The sequence below is a fragment of the Hypanus sabinus genome, chromosome 7 (genome assembly GCF_030144855.1).
Source record: "Hypanus sabinus isolate sHypSab1 chromosome 7, sHypSab1.hap1, whole genome shotgun sequence".
Classification (NCBI taxonomy): Eukaryota; Metazoa; Chordata; class Chondrichthyes; order Myliobatiformes; family Dasyatidae; genus Hypanus; species Hypanus sabinus.
Window position 1 is genome coordinate 48,722,059 of NC_082712.1, and position 27,295 is coordinate 48,749,353.

The 27,295-nt window shown below is 43.3% G+C and overlaps 1 protein-coding gene across 1 annotated transcript in view; it reads right to left on the minus strand.

The window, feature by feature from the left end:
* Positions 1–27,295, minus strand: part of gldc (glycine dehydrogenase (decarboxylating)) — a 206,309-nt gene that overhangs the window by 27,591 nt on the left and 151,423 nt on the right. Inside the window, exons 15-17 of the mRNA XM_059974643.1 lie at positions 26,588–26,730; positions 21,631–21,706; positions 7,976–8,101 (exon numbers count right to left, since the gene is read on the minus strand). Coding sequence (XP_059830626.1) covers positions 7,976–8,101; positions 21,631–21,706; positions 26,588–26,730 — 345 coding nt within the window. The remainder of the gene's footprint in view (positions 1–7,975; positions 8,102–21,630; positions 21,707–26,587; positions 26,731–27,295) is intronic.

Sequence of the window (27,295 nt, forward strand, 5' to 3'; positions counted from 1 at the left end):
GATATGTTAGCACCGATCCACACAGATTGTGATCTTCTGTTTCGGAAGTTGAGGATCCAATTGCAGAGGAAGGTACAGAGGCCCAGGTTCTGCAACTTCTCAATCAGGATTGTGGGAATGATGGTGTTAAATGCTGAGCTATAGTCGATGGACAGCATCCTGACGTAGGTGTTTGTGGTGCCCAGGTGGTCTAAAGCCGTTTGGAGAGCCATTGAGATTGCATCTTTAAAGACAGTCTAACATCGGCCTCTGAGATGGAGATCACAGGGTCATCAGGTGCAGCAGGGATCTTCACAGCTGTAGTTGTGTCCCCCTTTCAATGCATGCATGGAAGGCGTTGAGTGCATCTGGTGGTGAGGCATTGCTGCCATTAACGCTTTTGGATTTTGCTTTATAGAATGTAGCTTTTGGCAGACGACGTATCTCCTGGTTCATCCACAGCTTTTGGTTTGGGAATGTACACTAAGTCTTTGTTAGGCACACACTCATCCACACGGGTTTTAATGAAATCAGTAACAACTGCAGCATACTCATCCAGATTCAAAGATGAATCCCTGAATACAGACCAGTCCACCGTTTCAAAGCAGTCCTGTAGGCACTCCTGTGCTTCCCTTGTCCAAACTTTCTTGCTCCTCATTGCTGGTGCTGCAGTCTTCAGTCTCTGCCTGTACTCAGGGAGTAGAAATACAGCCAGGAGATCAGACTTGCTGAAGTGAGGTCGTGGAATAGCACGGTAGGCATTCTTGATGGTGGTGTAACAATGGTCCAGTGTGTTGTTTCCCCTGGTATTGCAAGTGATCTGTTGATGGTAATTGCTTAGTGATTTTTTTCAGACTGGCCTGGTTAAAATCTCCTAAAACGATGGTGAAGGTGTTACGATGCGTTGTTTCGTGCATGTTATCAAACATAGTGTTAAGTCTGATGGCCACAAAGATCAATTTTGGTTTTAGCTGACTTCAGAGTTTCCCACGTGCCTTCTTGCAAACTCTAACCAAGATTTCATGCAATTTTTTTTCCCAACAGAGGCTTTCTCTTTGCCACTCTCCCGTAAAGCTGTGACTGGTGAAGCACCCGGGCAACAGTTGTTGTATGCACAGTCTCTCCCATCTCAGCCCCTGAAGCTTGTCACTCCTCCAGAGTTGTCACAGGCCTCTTGGTGGCCTCTCTCACTAGTCCCCTTCTTGCACGGTCACTCAGTTTTTGAGGATGTCCTGCTCTAGGCAGATTTACAGCTGTGTCATATTCTTTACATTTCTTGGAATCAGAATCAGAATCAGGTTTATTATCACCGGCATGTGACCTGAAATTTGTTAACTTAGCAGCAGCAGTTCAATATAGAAGAGAAAAAATAATCAATGACAGTATATGTATATTTACTAGATTTAAAAAAATGTGCAAAAAACAGAAATACTGTATATTAAATGAGGTAGTGTCCAAGGATTCAATGTCCAATTAGGAATGGGATAGCAGAGGGGAAGAAGCTGTTCCTGAATTGCTGAGTGTGTGCCTTCAGGCTCCTGTATCTCCTATCTGATGGTAACACTGAGAAAGGGGCATGCCCTGGGTGCTGGAGGTCCTTAATAATAGATGCTGCCTTTCTGAGACACTGCCCCTAAAGATGTCCTGGGTACTTTGTAGGCTAGTGCCCACGATGGGATCATTTCAAAGGAGATGTGCGGGGCAAGTTTGTTTCTGGTTTTTTTTTACTCAGAGAGTGGTGGGTGCCTGGGATGGTAGTGGAGGCAGATATGTTAAAGAGACATTTAGTCAGGCATATGAATGTGAGGAAAATGGAAGGATATGGACATTGTGTAGGCAGAAGAGATTAGTTTAGTTGACCATTTAATTGGCTCAGCAGATTGTTGGGGGCTGAAGGGCCTGCTCCTGAGCTGTACTGCTCTATTATCCTTCCAATTAACACCAGTGGCAAAGCTGGAGGAAGCAATGGAACTCCAGCTGCTCCGATGCATTTGGGAGAACTCAGGCAGAAATACTTTGATACTCTGCACCTACAGAATGATTCACAACTAACAAACACTTTTGACCACCCCCCGCCGACCCCTGGAGGTCACAGGACATTGTCTTTATGGCACACTTCAGGTTCTCACAGCGATGGCAGATGCCCAACGAGACTATAGACTGTCCCTAGTGGTGCAGGGATGTGACGACAAAGATAGTCCCCTCAGCAAATTTGAAGAAGCAATGCTTATCCAAGTGTTAATTGTTGGAGTCAAAGATGGGAGGGCACAGGACAGCCTACTGTCTGAAAGGCATGTAGTCCTGGGACAGAGCATGTCCCACAATTCGTCACCAGGAAGCAGTCAAGACAGGCCTTACACAGATTCCGCCATCACCAGCGGAAAACAACCCACAGCCCACAGTCAACATCACCTAAGCCTCTACAGAGACACCGCTGCTGGGGGGAAGTCACCGTCATGGCAAGCACCTAAAAGCAGTCTAGGGGTTTTGTCAGAAGACAGGGCAACTCAAAAAGGTGCGCTTCGCTAGGCAATGCACCATGAGAAAACAGCAGAGTTCAACCATCAGCCCCGCACAGCGAGATGGCCAGAGCGAAGAAGTGGGTATTATTTTCCAAACCCAAGACGTAGGCCATCAACACTAGCTTCTTATTTGGTTATACTCACAGTGGGCAACCAGCCAGTGAAATTTGAGCTGGATACCAGGTCATCTGTCACGTTGGTAAGTGAACTGTCCTCATACTAAAACTCCAAAATTATCACCACTGAACTCGGCATTCTGGAGCTACACAGAGATCACATAGACGTGTGTGATGTCTTTATGATAGAAAGGGTTCACCAGGGCACCTGGTTCACTTACCTGTGCATTCTGGACAAGAGAAGACCAAGATGAGATGTGAGATGTGGCGATGTTTTGTGGGCAGCCAACAAGACTGCTATCTATTGGACTAAATATGCTTCTTCCGGACTATGATCACTGCAATCCGCAGCCTGTAATTTCTCTTTGGGAATTGTGCTTTTGAACTGCCTGTGTGACCTGGTGTTTCTGCGGTAATCTGAACGATTCGGCAAACTAGACTCTCAAGAATGCAGGAACAGCCACAGCGGCCGTTGCTGGAGCAGACCTCAGGCCAGCTGAAGTGGCGGGGTCTGGGCCCAAGAACGAAAAACGACTTGATGTTTGGCCTATTTAAGCACCAAGCCAGATTAAAAGATCAAAGTGATAAGGCCAAGGGTAAAGGACAAACTGGTGTTCAGCTCACTACTAAGTGAGGCTTTACTTGCCTCAGCACTGAACTGATCCGTGGCTGTGGGCTACACAGATCACATCAGCATCCTCCCTGGTGCCGAACAGGCTCCGTGACTGCAGCCTGCAAAAGTCACATCAGCACCCACCTTGGTGCCGGACAGGCTCCGTGGCCGCGGCCTGCAGCCATCAGCACTCACCTCCGCGCTGAACAGGCTCCGTGGCCGCGGCCTACACAGGTCACATCAGCATCCTCCCTGGTGCCGGACAGGCTCCGTGGCTGCGGCCTGCAGCCATCAGCACTCACCTCCGCGCTGAACAGGCTCCGTGGCCGCGGCCTACACAGGTCACATCAGCATCCTCCCTGGTGCCGGACAGGCTCCGTGGCTGCGGCCTGCAGCCATCAGCACTCACCTCCGCGCTGAACAGGCTCCGTGGCCGCGGCCTACACAGGTCACATCAGCATCCTCCCTGGTGCCAAACAGGCTCCGTGGCTGCAGCCTACACAGGTCACATCAGCACCCACCTTGGTGCCGAACAGGCTCCGTGGCTGCGGCCTGCAGCCATCAGCACTCACCTCCGCGCTGAACTGGCTCCATGGCTGCAGACTCACTTTCTACAGTCCAGTGCTATCCTGTGTCAACTGTATTAGAGGGAACCCCACATTGAATTCTTTATCACGAAAGCAGCCAACTGATGCTTAGGGTCAATACTGTGATCAGGCAGCTAAGTTCCAGTTTAAGGGAACTGCCAGCCAAAGTGTCATATGTGGTGGGCCCAAAGGTAGAAGAACTTGATCGACTACAGAGAGCAGATCTCCTACAGCCAGCTTTCCAGTAACAAGTTCACAGCAAGCAAGAGGCCATGAAACAAAAATACATTACACACACCAGGCCATGGATGTTTGACACTAGACACAAAAGTCTACACACACATCTCGCAGGAAGAAAACTGGCTACCAGCTGTCATCTGGAACTGTCACGGTCAAGTACAGAACTTGAGTCGACAGATGAACGATTGTAAGGTGACATTTTGATCGTACAATCCAGCAAACTTGTGGAGGACTGCGGTGAATCGCTGGGGCTACGTGTGGAAGGCACTCTCTTTTGGGCACAAGCTTCCAAGTGCACATGCCTTTTAATCTCGGGGGCCCAGTTCATCACTTCCACGCTCTGTGGGTACTGTTACTAACATGACTCAGTAAATCACAGAGTAATTACAATCCAGTTTGCCAGCACAGGTGCTTCATTAGCACAATTTTCATCAGACAAGTTACAAACATGCACAAATGTCAGAAAGGAAAGTAGGTGAGAGTTAAGACAACACTGCAATTTTCTTGCAGTATGAGTCATGATAATATTGGAGATTTTGGTTGAAGTAAACCGACACCCAAACTTGCTTTTCATGCATGCAAAGGGGACAACTAGTGTGAAACCAAAATAAAGCATCAGTGGATACAACATGCTTCTGTGGTTGAAATTTATATTGTTTCATTTAAATGAAACCCACTTTGTTCCTCGAGCTGCTCAGTGAGATCAAATGTCGAAGTACATTATCGAAGTATGCATACATTATACAACCTTGAGATTAGGCAGCCACAAAACAAGAAGACCCAAAAAGCACACGAGAGAATGACAGACACCCAATGTGCAGATAGAGGAAAACACACATCATGCACACAAAAACAAGCAGACAGCACTCAGAACAAAAGCAAGTCATCCGACATGTAGCCAGAGCAGCCCCACAGTTCAACACATGGCAGAGCCAACAGAACAGAGCCCAGAACCCCAAGCAGAACTGGCAGATTCTCACTGCTGGTCCCAACACCCCGCCCCCTCAATCATCCACATAACTTTGGGGATTGTGTGTGTAACAGTAAGCTTGACAGTAGCAGAACAAAACCTCTGTTGCAATCTTCTGCTGTGGAAATGTCAGTGGACTGTACTTTGTCAGCAAGTTCTCAGCCATCCAAAACTTTTATCAATGGCAGACAATAATTTCATATCAAAGGACTGCTGCGTTGCAGCTCGATCATACTTTACCAAGTTTATTCCACCAGTTAAGATACCGTCAATGGCTTTACTTCTAGTCAGCCCTATATTATTTTCTGACGTCATATTTCTTTTCCTTTTCACAATGCAGAGGTTGGTAACACAGTGCCACCATGCATATTGAATAGAAAATTAAAGGACAGCTTCAGAAATCAGTTTTCCATGACTGGGCATCACTTCTCTTACATCTCCATTAAAAGCAATTTGTACAAACCCCATTTCCAGAAAAGTTGGGATATTTTCCAAAATGTAATAAAAAAAAATCTGTGATATGCTAATTCACATGAACCTTTATTTAACTGACAAAAGTACAAAGAAAAGATTTTCAATAGTTTTACTGACCAACTTAATTGTATTTTGTAAATATACACGAAGTTAGAATTTGATGGCGGCAACACACTGAACAAAAGTTGGGACAGAGTTAAAATAAGATTGAGAAGTGCATAGAATATTCAAGTAACACCGGTTGGGAAGACTCCACATTAAGCAGGCTAATTGGTAGCAGGTGAGGTATCATGACTGGGTATAAAAGTAGTGTCCATCAAAGGCTCAGTCTTTGCAAGCAAGGATGGGTCGTGGCTCACTCCTTTGTGCCAAAATTCGAGAGGGAATTGTTAGTCAGTTCAAAAGGGACATTTCCCAACGCAAGATTGCAGAGAATTCAGAGACATCTCATTGCTTAAAGGGCAAGGTCGGAAACCACTGTTCAATGCGCATGATCTTCGAGCCCTGAGGCGGCACTGCCTAAGAAACCGTCATGCTACTGTGACAATTATAGCCACCTGGGCTCGGGAGTACTTCGGAAAACCATTGTCACTTAACACAGTCCGTCACTGCATCCAGAAATGCAACTTGAAACTGTATTACGTAAGGAGGAAGCCATACAGCAGCTCTATGCAGAAATGCCGGCGAGTTCTCTGGGCCCGAGCTCATCTCAGATGGACCGAAAGACTGTGGAACCGTGTGCTGTGGTCAGATGAGTCCACATTTCAGCTAGTTTTCAGAAAACCGTGCCAAAGATGAAATGACCATCCTGATTGTTATCAGTGAAAGGTGCAAAAGCCAGCATCTGTGATGGTATGGGGGTGCATCAGTGCCCAAGGCATGGGTGAGTTGCATGTATGTGAAGGTACCATTGACTCTGAAGCATATATTAGGATTTTAGAGAGACATATGTTGCCATCAAGGTGACGTCCATGATTATTTCAGCAGGACAATGCCAGACCACATTCTGCACGGGCTACAACAGAGTGGCTTTGTAGACACAGAATGCGTGTGCTTGACTGGCCTGCTGCCAGTCCAGATCTATCTCCTATTGAAAATGTATGGCGCATCATGAAGAGGAGAATCAGACAATAGAAACCACGGACTGTTGAGCAGCTAAAGTTTTATATCAAGCAAGAATGGACAAAATTTCCAATTGCAAATCCACTACAATTAGTATCCTCAGTTCCAAAACAATTAAAAAGTGTTATTAAAAGGAAAGGTGATATAACACAATGGTAAACATGCCTGTGTCCCAACTTTTGTTGAGTATGTTGCAGCCATCAAATTCTAAATTTGTGTATATTTACAAAATACAATTAAGTTGGTCAGTAAAACTATTGAAACTCTTTTCTTTGTACTTTTGTCAGTTAAATAAAGGTTCATGTGAATTAACATAATCACAGATTTTTGTTTTTATTGCATTTTGGAAAATATCCCAACTTTTCTGGAAATGGGGTTTGTATATTAAAGACTGCATTCAATCTGCTCATTGGGTTCTTTGCCTGCCTGGGAGATTTAACTTGATAGCAGACACTTAATTTGGCTCTGCCTGCCTCTGAGACATTTATGCGTACTCCAGAGAGGTGGTGTATTTCATTTACAAGAGGTGGCTACTTTTGGAAAGAAAACACGCTTGTGACTGGCTGCTATGTGGTAAGTGATGACAGGAGACATAATAATAAATAAGTTGATAAATGAGAAATTATCAATTAATGCAAATAATTTTGGATTAACAGTAATAATTAATCAATACCACCTTTTGTAAAAATGCCAGCACAAATCTAAGTGAGTCTATCTGCACATTTTGATGGAGCCAGTAACCTACTCTTTACTGATGGAATAAAACTGGTTATTGTATTGTGTAATGAACTGTAACACAGTATTTATTTTCTTTATAGTTGTTAAAGTTTTCGATGCCCTAGATCAAGTACAGTCCACTGATGTTTCCAACAGCAGACTGCAATCAGCTACCAGCTATCCAGCAGAAATCCACCCCAGTTCAACATTCACGGTACAAAGCTCCTTGCAAGGTCTGCACTTCAGTAATCTTAGTTGAGTGATTTTTTAAATATGGCAATGGCTAAGGAAGGTGGTGGTGAGGTGGACCTCAGAAGGTCCCAAATGTAGAACAAAATTAACAAACACAGACACTGGGCATATCAAGCATGAAAAACATTAAGAATGGTGTTTTAAAAGTCTGAATGTCATTCAGTCAGTTCTAATGAAAGCTCATTAACCTGAAACATTCACTGTTTCCCTCTTCATAGCAATTTTCAGTTATTATTTTCTCAGCATCGGCAATATTTTTTGCTTTTCATTGAAAGGTAGTACTAATTGTTTATGCAAAGTTTGCTGGAGATCCCACAGCCCAAATGGTCTGTTTCTATGATGTAATTGTTATATGTTTATATGGAGCAGCATTATTGACATACCAAAGCCTTTAAATGTGCAACATCGATGTTTCCATTCTTGTCCACCTCGACTGGCTGGATTTTCATCCCTGCCATCTGTGCACTGGCAGGATTGGTGCCATGTGCTGATTTGGGGATAAGGCAGACCTGGATAGAAAAGGAAAGAGTTAAATGGTCAATGTCCAAAGGTAATTATCTACTCAAAACTCTGAGTATCGAATTTGGTAAAAATGGTGAAATGCCAGTGGCTGTGTGCTGACAACTGGATCTTGTGGGAGCAGGCTAAGCAGGAATCTATAACGATTGTGCAAACACTCCAGAAATCAGAAGCTCTTTTAAGTACATGAGCCTATATTATTCTGTGATATTTTAGGATCTCACCAAACTTACTCAGTAACTTAATAACAGACAAAGAGAAAATTCTCGACCTCTTTAATCCAATATCAGAGTAAATAAAACTGAGCAACATGTGAATAAAAAAAATTACAATCTCAAATCTTGCTCCACAAAGCAAACTTTAAACATTAACCTTGCTTTAGAAATACTTCTCAGTTACTGATTCAATCTGGAACTAGCGTAACAGTGTACATATGGCCAAGGGTGGATGGGACCGAGGAATGGTGCTTGTTTAGTTATTTTTCTGTGTGTGCTCTGCCGAGCCTTGGGTGCATGCTATGTTAGCACCGGAATGTGTGACGACATCCATGGACCGTGAGCACGTCCTTAGGTTGTGTTGGTTGTTCATGCAAATGATGCATTTCACTGTATATTTCGATGTAGACTCGATAAATAAAATTAATCTGAATCTTAAGTACCCAAGATTAATAAGTCTGTTGGCAACAAAGAATATTAACAGAAGTTCGACAGATTAATTTCAATGAATGATCATCTAGTGTGGCAACTGAAAAGTAGTAACCAACAATATCACCAACAACAGTTGCCAAGTTACACAAATTGACCTCTGAGCCATCGTTACTTGGGTAATGCAGTCCATTTGTAAGAGATTTGCTGTAATCACTCGTTAAGACATCATGCAGTACTTAAGAGAATAAAATGCTAAAGGGCACGTTTTGAGTACATCAAAAATCAAATGTAGGCGAGCACTTTGCGAAACAACCACGTTCAGTCTACAATTGCCATCTTGAGATCCTGGTTGCTAGCCATTTTAATTCACTAGCCCACTCTAACCTCTTCCTCTGTGGCCAGCTGCACTATTACAAGGAGACACATCACAAGCACCGCATCGCGCTTATGGGCAAACTGCAACCTTGAGGACTCATTCTGAATTCTCCAAATATAGACAGCTCCCTCTTTTTTCTTGTTTGTCTGAAAGCAGGCCTTATTTGCTAGCCAATCCATTTTCTATATATAATCACACCATACAATACAAAATGAGCAAATGTCACACAGGCGAAGCAACATAAGTCTCATCTTCACTGCACCCAAATCAGACATTCCTTTATCACACCCTTCTCTGCCATGTAAAGTAACTCTCCCTCTTTTCACTGATGATATCTGACTTGCTGAGTTCTCTAACACTTCCTATTTTTGTGTAAGAAAATGATCCAAGCTTTTGATATAAGAGGCGAGGGAACTGTTTTATAATGGGACTGCTTCCCAACAATTCTGTTCTACAAAAATCACTGCTTGGTTTTAACAAGCTCAGATAAGGCTTAATAATATTCTATTTGCCGAATGATGTACTGCACATGTCTTCCAAACTACCTTCAAAACAACATCAAAGTGCATACTTTGGTTGTAGTTTCAATTGATCACTAAACCTAAAGGGGTCATTTTGTAATCTGGGTTCATAAACTACCCACTGTTACAAGGCTATAATTTATTACTTGGTGAACAGACTAAAGGTGTGTTTGACAAAGTTACATAATGATTCCTGAATTTAGTCTTGCGTATGGGGTGCATGGCAGTGATAGAGGCCAGGGGAAAACGGCAAAATGAAGAGTAGAAGTTGTAGACCTGGACTTGGAAAAACTAAGTGGCTATTCGGGGAATGAAAGTTCTTGGAACAGTTAAAAAGGCTCATATTCCAATTCTCTGACCTGCACTAGTGAAGTCACAAGGTTGAGAAGAACCTGCAACACCAAAACCAAAAATGTTAGGAAACCCCAACACGGAGAAAGCTGACAATTATGATAGTACTTAGGCGCACCTGTGTAATACCCACATTAGTGAAAGAATTTCAACAGTATTTAATTTAGAAAAGGCCACATCTTGTAGTTTCACGAAGAAAGGTCTATGTTTCATGGCAAGACATAACCACAATTTTGGTCCCTTTATTGAAAGAAAAACGGATGCAGTTGCATTGAATCAGTCCAAAGAAGATTCATCGGGGTGATTCTGAGATAAGAGAGTTGTCCTATCAAGAGCTGATAAGATTGAGGGGTGTTCTTATTAAAACATATAAGATGCCAAGGAGGCTTAACTAGGCAGATTCAAGATTCAAAGCATAGAAAATGAATAAGTTATGCACCTTGAAATTTATCTGCTATCAGGCAGCCACAAAGCAAGAAACCCAAATATCGCAATTCAAAAAAAGCCACTGTGCAGAGAGAGAAAAAACACTCACACATCACGCAAACAACAGAAGCAAGTCAACAACATTCCAAACCAGACGGAGTCCCCAGATCTGCTCCCAGAGGGAGCAGCCAGAGTGTAGGCCCATTTTATATGTTATGTTGTTTCCATTGCTGGGAGAGTCTCATACAAGGGAACGTAGATACAAGGGACTGGTTACTTTAAACAGAGGTGTGTAGAAATTTCTTTCCTCAGAGGAATGTGAATCTCTGAAATTCAGTGCCTCCAAGGTTTGTGGTGGCCAGGTCATTAGATATATTTAAGGTGGGGATAGAATAATATGTGAAAGACTGAGGATTTGAGGGTTATAAGGAACTGAGGCCAGCATAGATCAGCCGTGGTCACATTGAACGGTGGGGCAGGCAGGAGGCAGTGAGCGGGCCTATTCCACTCTGGTCCTCTGACAGGCTTGGCATATGTTAGGCTGTTGCAGGTACAGATGCATCCATAGTCCTGTCATACTCCAACTATTTATAGACCACAATCTATTCCCATTCTCTCACTGAGTTTCTTGTGATTTATCCGCTCTCACTTGCCTAATATTGCCTCCCACTCTGATATTCTAATTATCCACCCACACGCACAGCAATTTGCAGGAATCACTGAACCTGCCCACCTGCATGTCTTTGGGATGTGGGAGGAAACCGAAGAAAATGGAGAAACCCACACGGTCGAAGGAAGAATGTGCAAATTCCACACAGGGCTGGAGGTCAGGATCGAAACTCTACCTACTCAACAAATTCCTGCTTTTAAAAAAAACATTATTTGCTGCAACGTTACACGGTGTTATTTTAAAAAATATGTTGCAGAAAATTCCGGTAAAGGAAGACAACATTGGCTTACTTGGCTCATTTATGGTTTGGTGTTGCTAGTTCTCCTCAACTTGTGGTTTTACGACACAGTATGGTAGTGGCTTAGCACAACACTTGACAGTACCAGCGACCAGGGTATAATTTCAGCTGTTGTCTGTAAGGAGTTTGTATGTTCTCCTGTGGCTGTGTGGGTTTTCTCCAGGTGCTCTGGTTTCCTCCCATAGTCCAAAGATGTACCAGTTCGTAGGTTAACTGGTCATTGTAAACTGTCCTGTCATTAAGATAGGATTAAATTGGGGGAGTTCTGGGTGTCGGGCTCGAATGGCCAGAAGGGCCTATTCTGTGCTATAAGTCGATAAATAAATAAATAAACATTCAGGTCAGAGTACTGAAGTCAGAAATGTTTTAGTTCCAAAATAAATGAATGAATCGTTATAATAACATTGTTTCAAATGCCAGAATTCAAAAAATGTATTAAGAGGCTCAAAATGGAAGAAATAAACTCTTATTTTGAAGGCAGTAATTGTATGCTTTGATCAATGTTAAATTAAAAGAACAAACCTATGATCTGGAAAATCAGGTCAAAAGTTGACAGCTGGTGTAAACCATCTCCGGGTCACAAATTCAGATTGACCATGGAAAACAAGTTGTCCCAAAGTAAAGGTTCCACGTTTATTCCAGGGAGTGTCTATAACTTTGATCACTTGCCAATATCTCCCATCTATTCATAGACACACAAATGCTTCCACAGTTCCAGTACCATTTTGTTTACCCATTCACTCTAGATCAGTACACAATCAATACTCCAGTCAACCACCAGAGGGAAGCGGTTCTTTAACAAGAGCTGATGTATTATTCTGGGAACAACTTTGCATACTGTAACTTTGCATACTGTAATTTAACTTTATAGATAAAAGTATGTAGCTGGAGAATCAGCACTCTTAACCTTTGCTGAATTCTGCTAGATCTCATTACCTTAATGCAGCTTCCTCTTGGAAAGAGGGGGAAATAATTTCTGTGGGTTTGTCCTGTTCTGTAGTAAACATTACCCAAAAATACTCATGAAATAGCAGCATTAGGCCAATGCGCCCCTCAAACTTGCCCTGCGATTCAATATCATAATGGCTGATCTGCCCCAGTTTTCAACTCCTCTTCTGTGCCATAGCGCTGAATTCCTAAACCTTTCAAAAATATATCTACCCCTGATGAGGTAGTCTCCACAAACATCTGACGTAGAGAATCCCAGAGATTCACCGTGCTCTGCAAAGAGAAATTCCTTCACAGATCAGGTTTCACTAACTGCCCCCATCTTGTAAATATATACCCTCATTTGAGGCTCCCCCACAAGTTAAACATCTCAATCTTTGCCCTGTTTTGCCCCAATGGATCTAATATTTTTCAATAAACTTGCCTACATTCTGCTAAACTCACAAGAATACGTGTATGATGTTCTTAGCCACATGAAAAATGACAACCCACACATCCCAGGAATCAGCCTGGTGACTGGGAAGTAACTATGGTAACCACAGAATATGGAACAGGGGCCATGGTTCTTCCAAAGTTAGAGCAGAGAGAGAGGACATCCACCATGAAGATAGTAATCTGCCTTCCTGTTCTTGCCACCAAAGTGGATAACCTCACATTTATCCACATTAAACTGCATCTGCCATACATTTGCCTACTCACCCAACCGGTCCAAGTCACCCTGCATTCTCATAACATCCTCCTGACATTTCACACTGCAACCCAGCTTTGTGTCATCAGCAAATTTGCTAATGTTACTTTTAATCCCTTCATCTAAATCATTAATGTATATTGTAAACAGCTGCGGTCCCAGCACTGAACCTTGCGTACCCCACTGGTCACAGCCTGCCATTCCGAAAGGGACCCATTAATCACTACTCTAGCGGGACTGGCATCTGTTGAAAGATTGGAGCGACTGGGCTTGTATACACTGGAATTTAGAAGGATGAGAGGGGATCTGATTGAAAAATAAGGTTATTAAGGGACTGGACATGCTGGAGGCAGGAAGCATGTTCCCGCTGATGGGTGAGTCCAGAACTAGAGGCCACAGTTTAAGAATAAGGGATAGGCCATTTAGAACAGAAATGCAGAAAAACTTTTTCACCCAGAGAGTGGTGGATCTGTGGAATGCTCTGCCCCGGAAGGCAGTGGAGGCCAATTCTCTGGATGCATTCAAGAGAGAGTTAGATAGAGCTCTTATAGATAGCGGGGTCAAGGGATATGGGGAGAGGGCAGGAACGGGGTACTGATTGTGTATGATCAGCCATGATCACAGTGAATGGCGGTGCTGGCTAGATGGGCCGAATGGCCTGCTCCCGCACCTATTGTCTATTGAAGCCTTGGTTGGTAGGAAGGTCATGGAGTATTTGAAGTTTGGGGTATGGATGCGGAAGGTAAAGAATCCAGAGAGAGAGTTAACAGCAGACATATGATAATGCTTTAGACAGGGATAAAAAATAAAACGGAGGCAAAATGTGCCACTTCATTGGATGGAAACTCAACATACATCAAGCCTGGCTTTGTTGTAATTATTCAGACCCTGATAATGAAGACAAGAAGAAATAAAACCAGGAATAAAGCAAATAAACCAGTGGTGACTCGACCCGATGAAACTGACACATGCAGCTTGAAGATTATTGAGGAACTTTCTACCGATTCAGCTGCTGAGTATTTCCAACATTCACTTTTGTTTTTTATTTATTTATCTGTTGCCCAAAATCAGATGTCAGTGTGGCTGGTGGATGAGAAGCTGTGTCAAAGTTAGACACATCAGAGCAAACCCAGGGGAGGTTCTGACTGTCAGGTTTTAGAGGTGCACTGAAGTGAGAAGATGGTAGAGTTTGGTTTGGTTTGGGGGTGGGTCAGTGGTTTTCAAGACTCAAATGTGGCATAGAAACATAGCTCAGACCAAACCAGGAGAGTGAAACTCCAGCTGGAAAGCTGAGCATAGCAGGAATTGTGATTCCAGTAGAACCAGCTTAACGAGTTGAATTGACTTTATCACAGTCCTCCCTCCTTATCCGCGAGGGATTAGTTCTGGGACCCCTTGCAGATACCAAAAAACGTGGATGCACAAGTCTCTTATTCAACCTGTCTTAGTGCGGTGGACATTAGGACTCAGCGGTGAAACTCTGAATCCGCAGTGTTTCTGTTCAGGAAAATAATCATGATCACGATTGAAAATAAAGTGGAAATAATAAAGCAATCAGAAAAAGGTGAAACGCCATCGGTCACTGGAAAAGTGTTAGGCTACAGTCGGTCAACGATCGGAACAATTTAAAAAGATAAAGTGAGAAAGGTTCTGCCCTGATGAAAGCTACAATTATTTCTAAGCAACGCAGTGGTTTAATTATTGGGCTTTGGGGTTTTGATCCTTCACATCAACCCGGCATGGATGAACAGCACACTCGAGAGCGATCTGTCACTGGATTACCCGGTGCTGAAACATAGTTTCTTAAGTGCTTTATATGCATAGAAAGGTAAAATATATACTAAGACAAACATTTGACTAACCGACGCTAAATAATACTGGATGTACCTGTTCCGACTTACTGAGTAAGAGAACTTCCGGTATTTTTTTTGATCCCCATCCATGATAACCCACGCACATCCTCCCGTAAACTTTAAATCATCTCTAGATTACTTATAATACCTAATACAATGTAAATGCTGTGTAAATAGTTGTAATACTGTATTGTTTAGGGAATAATGACAAGAAAAAAATAGTCTGTACACGCTCGAACAAGGAGTGCTGGAAGAGCCCTTCCGGGTTTCTTCGATTCGCGGTTGGTTGAATTCACGCATGCGGAACTCGCGGATGAGGAGGGCCGACTGTACTAACATCCTTCATATACTTGAGGAGTAAAAACCTTTACGTCTCCATCTGAATGTGCAATTTCTAATAAATAGTAGGTACAACAGGATGGTCAATGTAACATAGAAACACAGTTGTGTCAGCACGAATTAAGCAGTCTGATGGTCTGGTGATAGCAGCTGTCCCGGAGCCTGTTGGTCCTGACTTTTATGGTGCAGTAAAATTTCCTGGATGGTAGCAGTTGGAATATACTGTGGTAGGGGTGACTTGGGTCTTCAATGATCCTTTGGGTCCTTTTCACACACCCGTCTTTGTAAATGTCCTGAATAGTGGGAAGTTCACATCTACAGGTGTGGTGGGCTGTCTGCACCACTCTCTGCAGGGTCCTGCGATTAAGCGAAGTACAGTTCCCATACCAGGCAGTGATGCAGCCAGTCATGATGCTGTTAATTTTGCCCCTATAGAAAGTTCTTTGGATTTGTGGGCCCACACCAAACTTCTTCAACCATCTGAGGTAAAAGAGATGCTTTTATGCCTTTTTCACCACAGAGCCGGTATGTACAGACCACGTGAGGTCCTCGGTGATGTTTATGCCGAGGAACTTAAAGCTGTTCGCCCTCTCAACCCAGGTCCATTGTTGTCAATAGGGGTTACCCTGTCTCCATTCCTCCTGTAGTCCACAACCAGCTCCTTTGTTTTGTGACATTGAGGGACAGGTTGTTTTCTTGACACCACTATATCAGGGTGATCTGTCATCTGCCTCATTGTTTTTTTTTGAGATTAGGCCAATCAGTGTAGTGTCATCAGTAAATTTAATCAGCAGATTGGAGCTGTGGATGGCAACGGAGTCATGGGTATGCAGAGAGTAAAGAAAGGGGCTTAGGACACAGCCCTGAGGGACATCTGTGTGGAGGGTCAGAGGAGCAGAGGTGAGAGAGCCCATTCTTACCACCTGCCAGCAAGTCTAGGATCCAGCTGAATAAGGCAGGGTCAAGGCCGAGGTCTCTGAACTTCCTGTCAAGCCTGGAGGGAATTATGGTGTTGAATGCTGAACTGTAGTCCAAGAACAGCATTCTCACATGAACATCCTTCTTCTCCAGATGTGGAAGAACGGTGTGTAGAGCTGTGGCTATTGTGTCATCTATCGATCGGTTGTGTTGGTAGGTGAATTGTAGGGGGTCCAGTGTGGGTGGTAGCATGCTGAAGATGTAGTCCTTGACCAGCCTCTCAAAGCATTTGCTTATTATTGAGGTGAGTGCGACAGGACACCAGTCGTTCAGACAGGTTACCTTGGTCTTTTTAAGGTACAGGGACAGTAGTGGATGTTCTGAAACAGGAGGACACTCTACACTGGGAAAGGGAGAGATTACAAATGTCTATAAACACACCTGCTAGTGGTGCCACGCACAAACCAAGTACCTGCCCTGGGATGCCGTCCGGTCCCGCAGCCCTGCGACTCTCCACTCATTGGAAACACCAGCATACTTCAGCTTCAGAGATGACCAAGGTGCAGGTCACATCAGCCGTAGGCCTTCTCAGGGGCTCAGCATTGGCAACATCAAACCAAGTGTAGTAAAGACTTAGCTCGTCTGGGAGAAAGGCAGCAATGTTGGAAACTCCACTGCATTTAGCTTTTAAGTCTGTGATGGTGTGTAGATCTTGCCAAAAGCTGTGTGTGTTTTTGGTGGAAAGTTGTGTCTAGATCTTGTCCGTTTTGTTGTTTCACTGCCTTGATGACTTTGCACAGATCGTAGCTGCCGCTCCCGCTGATTACCGGCAACACAAGTTCTGTGTCACGTGGGAAGTGCTGCTCGCATGTTACTGTTGATCCAGGGTTTCTGGTTTGGAGAGACCCTGACCAATTTCTGGAGGACAACATCCTTGATGCACTTCCAGATGAAACTTGCGACTCCATCCGTGAAAGCAGAGACATTCTCATCGTAGAAGACATTCCAGTCAACATCATCAAAGCAGTCCTGTGGCATGAAGGCATGGAGACCAACAGTTGATGGTTTTAACTATGGCCGCCTCTTGTTTGAGCTTCTGCCAGTACTTTGGTAGCAGCAAGGTGAAGGAGTGACCCGATTTTCCAAATTGGGGGCAAAGGAGCTCTTTGTAAGCATTGCGGAAGGAAGAGTTGCAGTGGTTGAGTATGCTATCTCCCGCTGTCCTCACCTGGACCTGTTGACAAAACTTCAGAGAGACTTTAGACAGCAACGCTTGATTCAAGTCTCCAGTGATGATGCAGGCAGCCTCTGCGTGTCCAGGTCTTCTACAGATCCTTGAGAGTCAGGTCAGTATCAGCCTGGGGCGGAATGTACACCACTGTGATGGTAACAGACGTGAACTCCCTAAGCAGCCAGTAGGGTTTGCACAGCAGCACAAGGTACTCCAGATCCAGGGAACAAAACGATTTGAGAGCATGCACATTCCGGGGGTCACACCAAGCATTATTGACCAGGAAGCATACCCCACCTCCTTTACTCTTCCCAGATAGGTTTTTCCAACCTGTCCGCCAGGAACAGAGAGAACCCTGAGGGCTTGATGGTGTGATCTGGTATCTCCTCCGTCACCCAGGTCTCCACGAAGCAAAAACGTTACATTCGTTTGTTTCCCGCGGTAGGAAATTCTGGCTCTCAGTTCGCACAGCTTGTTGTCCAAGGACAGAACATCAGCCAGGTGTATGCTAGGGAGCAGCGGCCAATTAGCACCAGTCACATTCAAAGCATTAGATAAGAAATAAATTATTAACTTAAAATCTAACCAAATGAACAGCAGATCAGAAACAGCTGCTGAGTCTTCACTGGTATCAAAATTAACAACGTAATGTTAATTTGTAAGTCACATATGAGAAAAGATCTAGCAGCAATAGCAGAAAAGAGCAAACAGGTTAGGCAACGAGTAGACGTAAGCAAAAATCAAAACACATCCAGTACTGGTGTCTGAAGATATAGTGTAGCACATGCAATTTCAACATGGGATTACTGAGATAACACTGGTGTTCGCTGCAAATCAAAGGTTGGGATGTTTCATTTTAACTTACACCAGTGACTACTCCACACAAAATGCTGGAGATACTCGGCAGGTATGGCAGCGTCTATGTGGACAGTGAATTCTTGATAAGGGATCTCAATCAAAACCATGATTGTCCTTTTCTCTTCATTAATGCTGCCTGAATCACTGGGTTCCTGCAACACTTTGTGTGTCACTCCAGAGTTCAACATCTGCAGCCTCTTGTGACCCTAACCTGTGAGACCAATGACCCTTCTGCAGAATAACTGAATCTGTAGCCTTGGATCAAGGAGGAATAAAAGCATTTTACTGGTTCTTACCCCAATCTTGTTTGCAGTATGGTTACAACACCTCATCACTGTTGACCTGACAGTAAGGAGGAAGAGGTTTAAAGGAAATCTGAGGAAGGATTTTTAACCTAGTTAGTGGAAGGAATCTGGATGCAGTGCCTACTGGGTCATGCAGTTGGGCACTCTCAAACCCCTCAGGATGTATCCAGGTGAGGAGATGAATTGAAAAGGTGTGGAGTAATTATTGGTGAATGGATTAGTGTAGATAGGTCATTGATGGATGTGGTGTGCTGAAGAACTGGTTTCTGAGCCTTGTACCTCCATCTCTCTAAGATACAGAGGATTGAAAATAGACAAAGAGTGCAAACAGCAGTTCCGATTTATTCACAGTTAGAATAGAACATCGGACAGAACAGCACAAGAACAGGCCTTCAACCATCAGGCAGGACAGAACAGGAACAGGCCTTCAACCATTGGACAGAACAGCACAAGAACAGGCCTTTGACCATCGGACAGAACAGAACAAGAACAGGCCTTCAACCATCAGGCAGGACAGAACAGGAACAGGCCTTCAACCATCGGACAGAACAGCACAAGAACAGGCCTTTGACCATCGGACAGAACAGCACAAGAACAGGCCTTTGACCATCGGACAGAACAAGAACAGGCCTTTGACCATTGAACAGAACAGGAACAGGCCTTTGACCATCGGACAGGGCAGAACAGGAACAGGCCTTTGACCACCGGATAGGACAGCTCAGGAACAGGCCTTCGACCATCGGACAGGTCAGAACAGGAACAGGCCTTCGACCATCGGACTGGACAGAACAGGAACAGGCCTTTGACCATCGGACTGGACAGAACAGGAACAGGCCTTTGACCATCGGACTGGACAGAACAGGAACAGGCCTTTGACCATCGGACAGGACAGAACAGGAACAGGCCTTTGACCATCGGACAGGACAGAACAGGAACAGGCCTTTGACCATCGGACTGGACAGAACAGGAACAGGCCTTCGACCATCGGACAGAACAGCAGAGGAACAGGCCTTTGACCATCGGACTGGACAGAACAGGAACAGGCCTTCGACCATCGGACAGGACAGAACAGGAACAGGCCTTCGACCATCGGACAGAACAGCAGAGGAACAGGTCTTTGACCATTGGACAGAACAGGAACCAGGTCTACAATGTCTGTGCTTGTGCATGATGTCAAATTAAAATGATCCCTGGTGTATACACATGATCTTATAACTCTCCTATCCTGAATATTCATGTACCTAACTAAAAACTTCTTAAACATCACCACTAGAAAAGGAGATCGGGACTAACTAAACCACATCTGCTTGGGGTTAGGTGCTGATGCCTAAAGGATAGTGGCCTTCGTGTTAGCTCTTCAATGGCATGCGATCAATTCACATCTCTGAACGATACACTTAAAATCAGTTGTCTGGGAAGACAGTCTAGAATGGTCCTAGTTATGGATAATAAATTTTGATCCTTTAATCCTGATTAGTAATTTACCCAATTTGGCCATGTAGTGCAACAAACAGGAAAGGACTGTTGCTGACTTGACTGCAGCAATATTTCCAGTGTCTGTGCAAGATCTGAGTAGGATTTTGGTTTTCCTTTAAAAGACATGTGTTCCTTCACCTGTAGGATAGAACAGGTGTAAGAAGGCTCTGGGACGAGCTTGGTAGCATGATAGCTAGCATGGCCTAGCTGGGCTGAAGGCCCTGTTTCCTTGCGGCATCTCACCTTTGTGCCTCATGACCTTTAATTTCTCCACGTGAACAAGGCACCCACGTTGTACTTCTTAAATTACTTCATGACAGTCTCACTCCCAAAATCTAAAAGCTCCCGTGACCTACAGAATTTCGCAGATATCTGCCATCCTTGATTTTTGGTTCAACTTTAATTGTTCTGCCACTGACAGCCTGGCCTTTGGCTACTCTCCCTCCCTATACCATCCATCCTGTCTCGAGTTGCTTCTAAAACCTGTGTCACTGGCTAAGCTTTTTTTTAATCTGCCCTAATATAAGACTAAGACATAGGAGCAGAATTAGGCCATTTTGACCCATCGAGTCTGCTCCGCCATTCAATCATGGCTGATCCTTTTATTCCCCTCAGCCCCACTCCCCAGACTTCTCCCCTTTGATGCCATGTCCAATCCAGAACCTATCAATCTCTGCCTAAGCACACCTAACAACCTGGCCTCCACAGCTGAATGTGGCAACAAATTCCACAAATCCACCGCCCTCTGGCTAAAGAAATTTTTCCATATCTCTGTTTTAAGTGGGTGCCCCTCTATCCTGAGGCTGTGCCCTCTTGTCCTAGATTCCTCCACCATGGGAAACATCCTTTCCACCTCAACTCTGTCTAGGTCTTTCAACATTCGAAAGGTTTCAATGAGATCACCCCCCCCCCCACACCCCCAATCCTTCTGAATTCCAGTGAGTACAGACCCAGAGAGCCATCAAACGTTCCTTGTATGATAACCCTTTCATTCCTGGAATCATCCCTGTGAACCTCCTCTAATGCCAGCACATCTTTTCTAAGATGAGGGGCCCAAAACTGTTCACAATACTCAAGGTGAGGCCTCACTAGTGTCTTATAAAGCTTCAGCATCACATCCTTGCTCCTGTATTCTAGACCTCTTGAAATGAATGCTAACATGGCATTTGCCTTCCTCACCACTGACTCTACCTGCAATTTAACCCTTAGGGTGTTCAGCACAAGGATTCCCAAGTCCCTTTGCATCTCAGATTTTGGGATTTTCTCCCCATTTAGAAAATAGTCTGCAGATTGTTTTTCTACTACCAAAGTGCATGACCATGCATTTTCCAAGACTGTATTTCATCTGCCACTTTCTTACCCATTCTCCTCATCAGTCTAACCATCATAGTATTATTACATTAAAAAAGAGCAAGTCCTCAGCTCTCTGCCCATTCTCAAATTGCTCTGAATACCTTCTGGCCTACTAGGATGAGGAAGCCCCAATACCAAGTGCAGCATCAACTGAGGGCAAGGGAGAATCCACGTATGAAGAAATCCCGGGATTCAGCTTCTGGCTGATAGTGAGTGCACACTCCATGCGTTCAATGCACAGTTATTCACTTTGCTACTTACAGTTCTCTGATACTCTCCCTTTGAGTTTAGGTAAGCCTTGATTGCTGCCAGACCTGCGTATTCACCCTGGGCACCACTGTACAACAAAAAACAAAGTCGAAGCGTATAAGAAAGATGCAAGGACAAAGTATTGGGGCTTTCTTATAAACAATAAAAATATCATCCACACCCAGTAATTCTGTATATAAAATTCTATATGAGACAAGTACAAAACAATAATGCAACTGAGTCACACCACAAGCAAGTGACTGAATTACTGCAAGCCTTTAACTATACACATGTATCAGCAGCGTGACTCTGAAATACAAACAATAGTTTTGTTTTGTGCTGCCTCAACATCTTAATTGTCATACCATCACTACGTTCAGCAAGTTATGAACACAATCTCTGTCACAGCAGTTTATTGCCAATGGAGTGAGATCTTGACAAAACCCAAAAATTAAATTCAAGCCAAACACATTAAACATATGTTCATTGTATATCATGGTACCCAAAATATCTATCATAACTCAGAAAAGATAAGGCATACAAATACGTATTCAGCCCACATTAGAAATGCTACTTTGCAAAGCAGGTCTCTATTTATCTACATGTGGACTTAGATAATCAAAGCGTTCAATACTCTACGTTCAGAGGATTTCAGCAATAACAGTGAGCTCCTGCTGCCTGTGGCCACCTTGCATGCGTAGATGGTCATTATCAAAAACGCTGAGTAGCTGTTTTACTTAAGGGCAGGATAATGGAGAGGGTGTGAGTGTGCTGATATACCACTGCAAAGGGATAAGCATTTGCAACAGGCATTCTCATTGAAAGGAGGTTCCCATTTTACAGTGACTATACTGCAAAATGTGAGCTTTTCTTCCACCCCTCTCCTGCATTTGTTTCATCCACCCTGACTGTTGTCTGGGAAGGTACAATGAGCCCAAACTGCAAACACTGACATGGCATTCATCCGCGTGGGATGAATATTCCACAGTCACCAACCTATGGCTCCAGCAGTTTGCTGGACTGTGACCAAGGGAAGAAGTTGACTCCAATTTCCGAGAACTGAGTAATGACCTGGAAGACTCTTATGCTGAATGCAAAGGTGTGGTTGGCATTACTACAGCATGTGGAGCTCTGTAGTGCATCTTTACACACACACTCGTTATCGCTTCAACTTGATTACTGTACAGAGTGTCTCTCACATTACGGTAAAAATGAGATGTCATTATCAACTCATAATCCAATAACGGCATTACACCAAAATTACTGGTTTAGATTCTTTTTTATAATAAAATTATTACAATTCAAATTACAATTTAATTAACATATGTGTTTGATTATGAATATAGGGTACTGCAATTGCAAGTGTGATTTAAATATAATGTATTCAGTACTATTCTATCTTTTTTTGATTCATAATATATATCCTTATGTACACTGTATTCTTCTATGTGAAAATAAAAATATTAAGTAAAATTATATTTCACTAAATTTTAAAATATAGTTCAAATAACTGTTGAAACCATATTCAGAAAAACAGACTTGATGTTAGCTAAAATGGCAGCAGCTGAAACTTTTCTTTCTGACTTGCTAGTCAGAAGGATCATTACTAAGAGTTCACACTGTCTGGAACCTATCCATAAGAAAATGTCCTTATCAAGTTCATGTTATCTTAGTAAACTACACTGTGCTGGCATTGTGCTAAATCAGCATGTTCTATTTCTAATTAAACAAAGTCAATCAGCTCCGCAGTCCTTTGTCAATAACAGTCCAAAGTGTGGTTAAATATAGAGATCAGTATCACTTGATTACGAACTCAATCAGATCATAAGAGAGTATTTCCTCCACAAAGTAACCTGCTGAAGACAACTGCCTACAATCACATTCAGGCATGACTGGCAAGGTACAGCAATACTGAGGCAAGTTTGCATTGAGAGTAGTATTGAAGCAAACACAGAACTCATTGCAACCTATCTGTTTTTCCTGCAGCCTGATTAAAACTGAAATTTTGCACAAAAAGCCAATCTACAAGTCCTATACTACAATTGGGCCTGGAGACTCGATGAACCGTTTCTAACTAGCGCCAGTTGCATGCACTTGTGTGGCCTTTATGCACCACATTGTGCTTTGAGTGAACAGATTTTAAATAGCGTTAGCTGTGTGTGTTTGTGTTATGTTATTCATTTGGCTCAATAGGCACCAAATTAAAAAGCAGTAAAGGCAGTCAATTTATCTGCACCAGGTGTCTGCACTGATATTGTCTTTTCTACAGTCAAAAGAACGTAGCAGTGTATACTGGATGAATAATAATAATAAATACTTTATTGATCCCAAATGGAAAATTCTTTTATTACAGCAGCAACATTTAAAAACACACTTAGCAGTGTGCAGACTTAACTAGTAATAAAGTACAGAATAATAACATACACAATAATAAGTTACCAATGTGCAATAATTTGCAAAATAATAACACAGAGACTATTGTACTATGACTTGAATTGTCCTGTTGCACAGAGATGAACTGTTGTACACGCTTATTGCATTCGGTAGGAAATATTTTCTGTAACAATCCTTGTGACAGCGGAACTAAATTTGAGCCTGTTTGAAAGGGTGCTCGGCTGCTTATTCAGTAGGTCAATGTCCATTATGGATAACAGTTTGTTTAGTGTCCTCCTCTCCACCACCAACTCAAAAGTGTCCAGGTGGTAGCCGAGGATGGATCCAGTCTTTTTGGTGAGTTTAGTCTTTTTGCACCACCAGCACGATGCTGCTCCCCCAACATAAAGCCACAAAGAATTCTGCACTCAGTATAACATCCTGCTACACACATTGAAGGATCACAGCTTCCTTAGAAAATAGAATTCCTCTGTTGATAACTATTAGGAACTAATACGTGGTCTTACAGTACTGCAGTACTACTGATTATCTTCTAATTTGTCTGTATTTCTTTTGAATACACAAGTTATTGCTCAGTTAAATGGTAGTTTGTCTTTTTTTTAAATAAATTTTTAACTATTTTCATGAAACTTTGGCCAACTGGGACAGCCACTTAATTGGGCCAAAATGTACTGATCCCAATGTGACCCGTTTAACTGGAATCCTCTGCATTTGGCTAGGCTGGAAAGCCTTGTGCTACCCTTCCTGCTTCCACACACATTAACATTATCTGTCTCTCAGATGTGGGCAGGTTACATGTATGTACACTCACTCACAGACCTTTTCAGGTGCCTGGTTGATAAAGGTGAAGGAGAGAGAGGGGTGGGGGGTAGAGGTTGGGTGGGGTGCAGTGGGGTGATGTGGGGGGGGGGTGTGACAAAGGATGCTGCCTTCTTGAGGCAATGCTCCTTGTAGTACTCAGTGGTGAGGAGGGCTTTTCCCCATGATGCACCAGGTTGTATTTATTTGTAGGCTTTTTCCATTCATGGACATTGGTGTCCCCAGATAGTAGTGCCTATGTCAAAGTTTTAGATGACATGCCAAATCTACGCAAACATCTAAGAAAGTAGATGTGCCCTCTTTCTAATGACTCTTATCTGGTCCCAAAACAGATTCTTTGAAATGATAATGCCAAGGCATTTAATATTACTGACTCTGTCCACCTCTGATCTCTGATGAGGCCTGGCGCAAGAATCTCTCACTCCCTCCTCCTTTCAGCTCTTTGGTTTTGCTGATGTTGAGTGAGAGGATGTTGTTTTGGCACCATCCAGCCATGTTTTCAATCTTGCTCCTATATGCCAATTCATCACCATCTTTGATTCAGCCAATGAAAGTGGTGTCATCAGCAAACTTGAATGTGGTACTGGAGCTGTACTTAGCTTCAGAGTCTAAAGTATACAACCAGTAGAGAGAAGTTTACACCAGCCATACACTAACCTATTTTATTTTCTACACATCCCCACCAACCTCACCCTCACTCCCACCGGACTCGACCATCACCTGCACACTGTGCCCTAATAACCAAGCCACCTGCACAGTTTTGGGACGTGGGAGGAAACTGGAGCACACAGACCAAGCCACCACAGGGAGCAACAGAGTTCAGGACTGAACATGACTCAATGCCACTTTGTAACTCTACCAGGTGCACCGTGTTCATTTCCAATCAAGGATCAATTATTAGAATGTGACTGGTTGAGCACGGAAATTTGAATGTGGATTCAGACCAATACATCATTGACCCATCCCTCTCTACCATCACATGGAAGTATCTCCATGAGGTACCAGCTCACAAAGACAAAATCTACCAGCAAAGTTTCCATCCTCCTGCATTGTTCTCAGGCAGGAGGCACAGAAGCGTCAAGTTCCACACCACCAGTTCCAAAACAGTTACTGCCCTTCAACTCTCTGGTTCTCGAACCAACCTTAATCACTAGCTCCGGACAGCAATACTGTGACTAATTTGGACCGCAGTGGAATTTGGTTTTATTGCTCTAATTGAGTTCTTTCTTGCAATGTTTATCTTATGATTAACTTCTGTTTTTCTTGTGAACGTTGTGCCTCTGATGCTATCTGGCTGTGATGCTGCTACAGGTTAAGTTTTTCACTGTCTCTGCAAACAGGTACTTGTGCATATTGATAGTAAACTCAACTTTGACCTTGTGTACAAACTGACCACACTGCCTGGTAAGATAATCGGCCAGGATCCAGTGCATTGTTTCTACAACGTGGCCCAGCAGAGAAACTCCTATTTAGCATGGTACCAGGATTCAAAAGGAAGAAGTTGAAAGGGAATAAGCACAAGAGGTTCTGCAGATGCCAGAAATCTAGAACAACACACACAAATTACTGGAGGAACTCTACAGGTCAGGCAGCATCAATGAAGAAGAATACTTAGTCGGCGTTTTGGGATGAGACCCCTTGTCAGGATTGATTAAAGGAATAATCGTATTAATTATGTGACTATCTCAGTGGGTGTAAAAACAACATTGATAAACATTCAAGAACAAAAAGATAAGTTATAGAGCTAAAGGCCTACCTATTTGGTTGGAAAGATATTTTGTCATATCCTGTTATTTCACACAGGTCCCGTTCCAGTTCATGGAATAACTGCTGGTAGCCTTGAGCTTGATCCAGAGGGACAAAAGGATGGATATTTCCAAATTCTGGCCACGTGATAGGCTGCAGAATATTGAGACGAAGAAAAGGAACAAGCAAACATCCACCATGAATATTCATATTCACTGACTTCACACTGCAACCTACTGATTGACACACAGGATACATGGCAGCTTTAGCCAATTAATTTTACAGCTGCATCAACTAACATCCTTGGTTCAGTATGAACTTCTATACATGCATATTAGCTGAAACTACAAGGGAGTTTGTGGCATGTTTGAATCTTTGGATTCAGTTGTTTGAAATTAGGGGACCTGGTCATGGTATGGTGAAATCACACCTCCCACTGATCAATGGTGAATCTTCACTGGAGACTGAGGAGACAACTCAATGTAAAATCAAACTGGCAGTTATTCATGTGCTGTTATCTTTATCTATTGGTTTAGGTGAAGCAAACAATCTAGTGTTCACTCAACATTTTATATATCATCTCAGAGCCTCTAAAAACTGGGAGGATTTCATTGGATGAGGAGACGCGTTCAGATATGCCTCAAAACAGAGCAGATTGCTGCTGAAAATATTAGCAAAGTACTCCTCCCTTTTAAAGCAAAACATAGATGTGGCCACC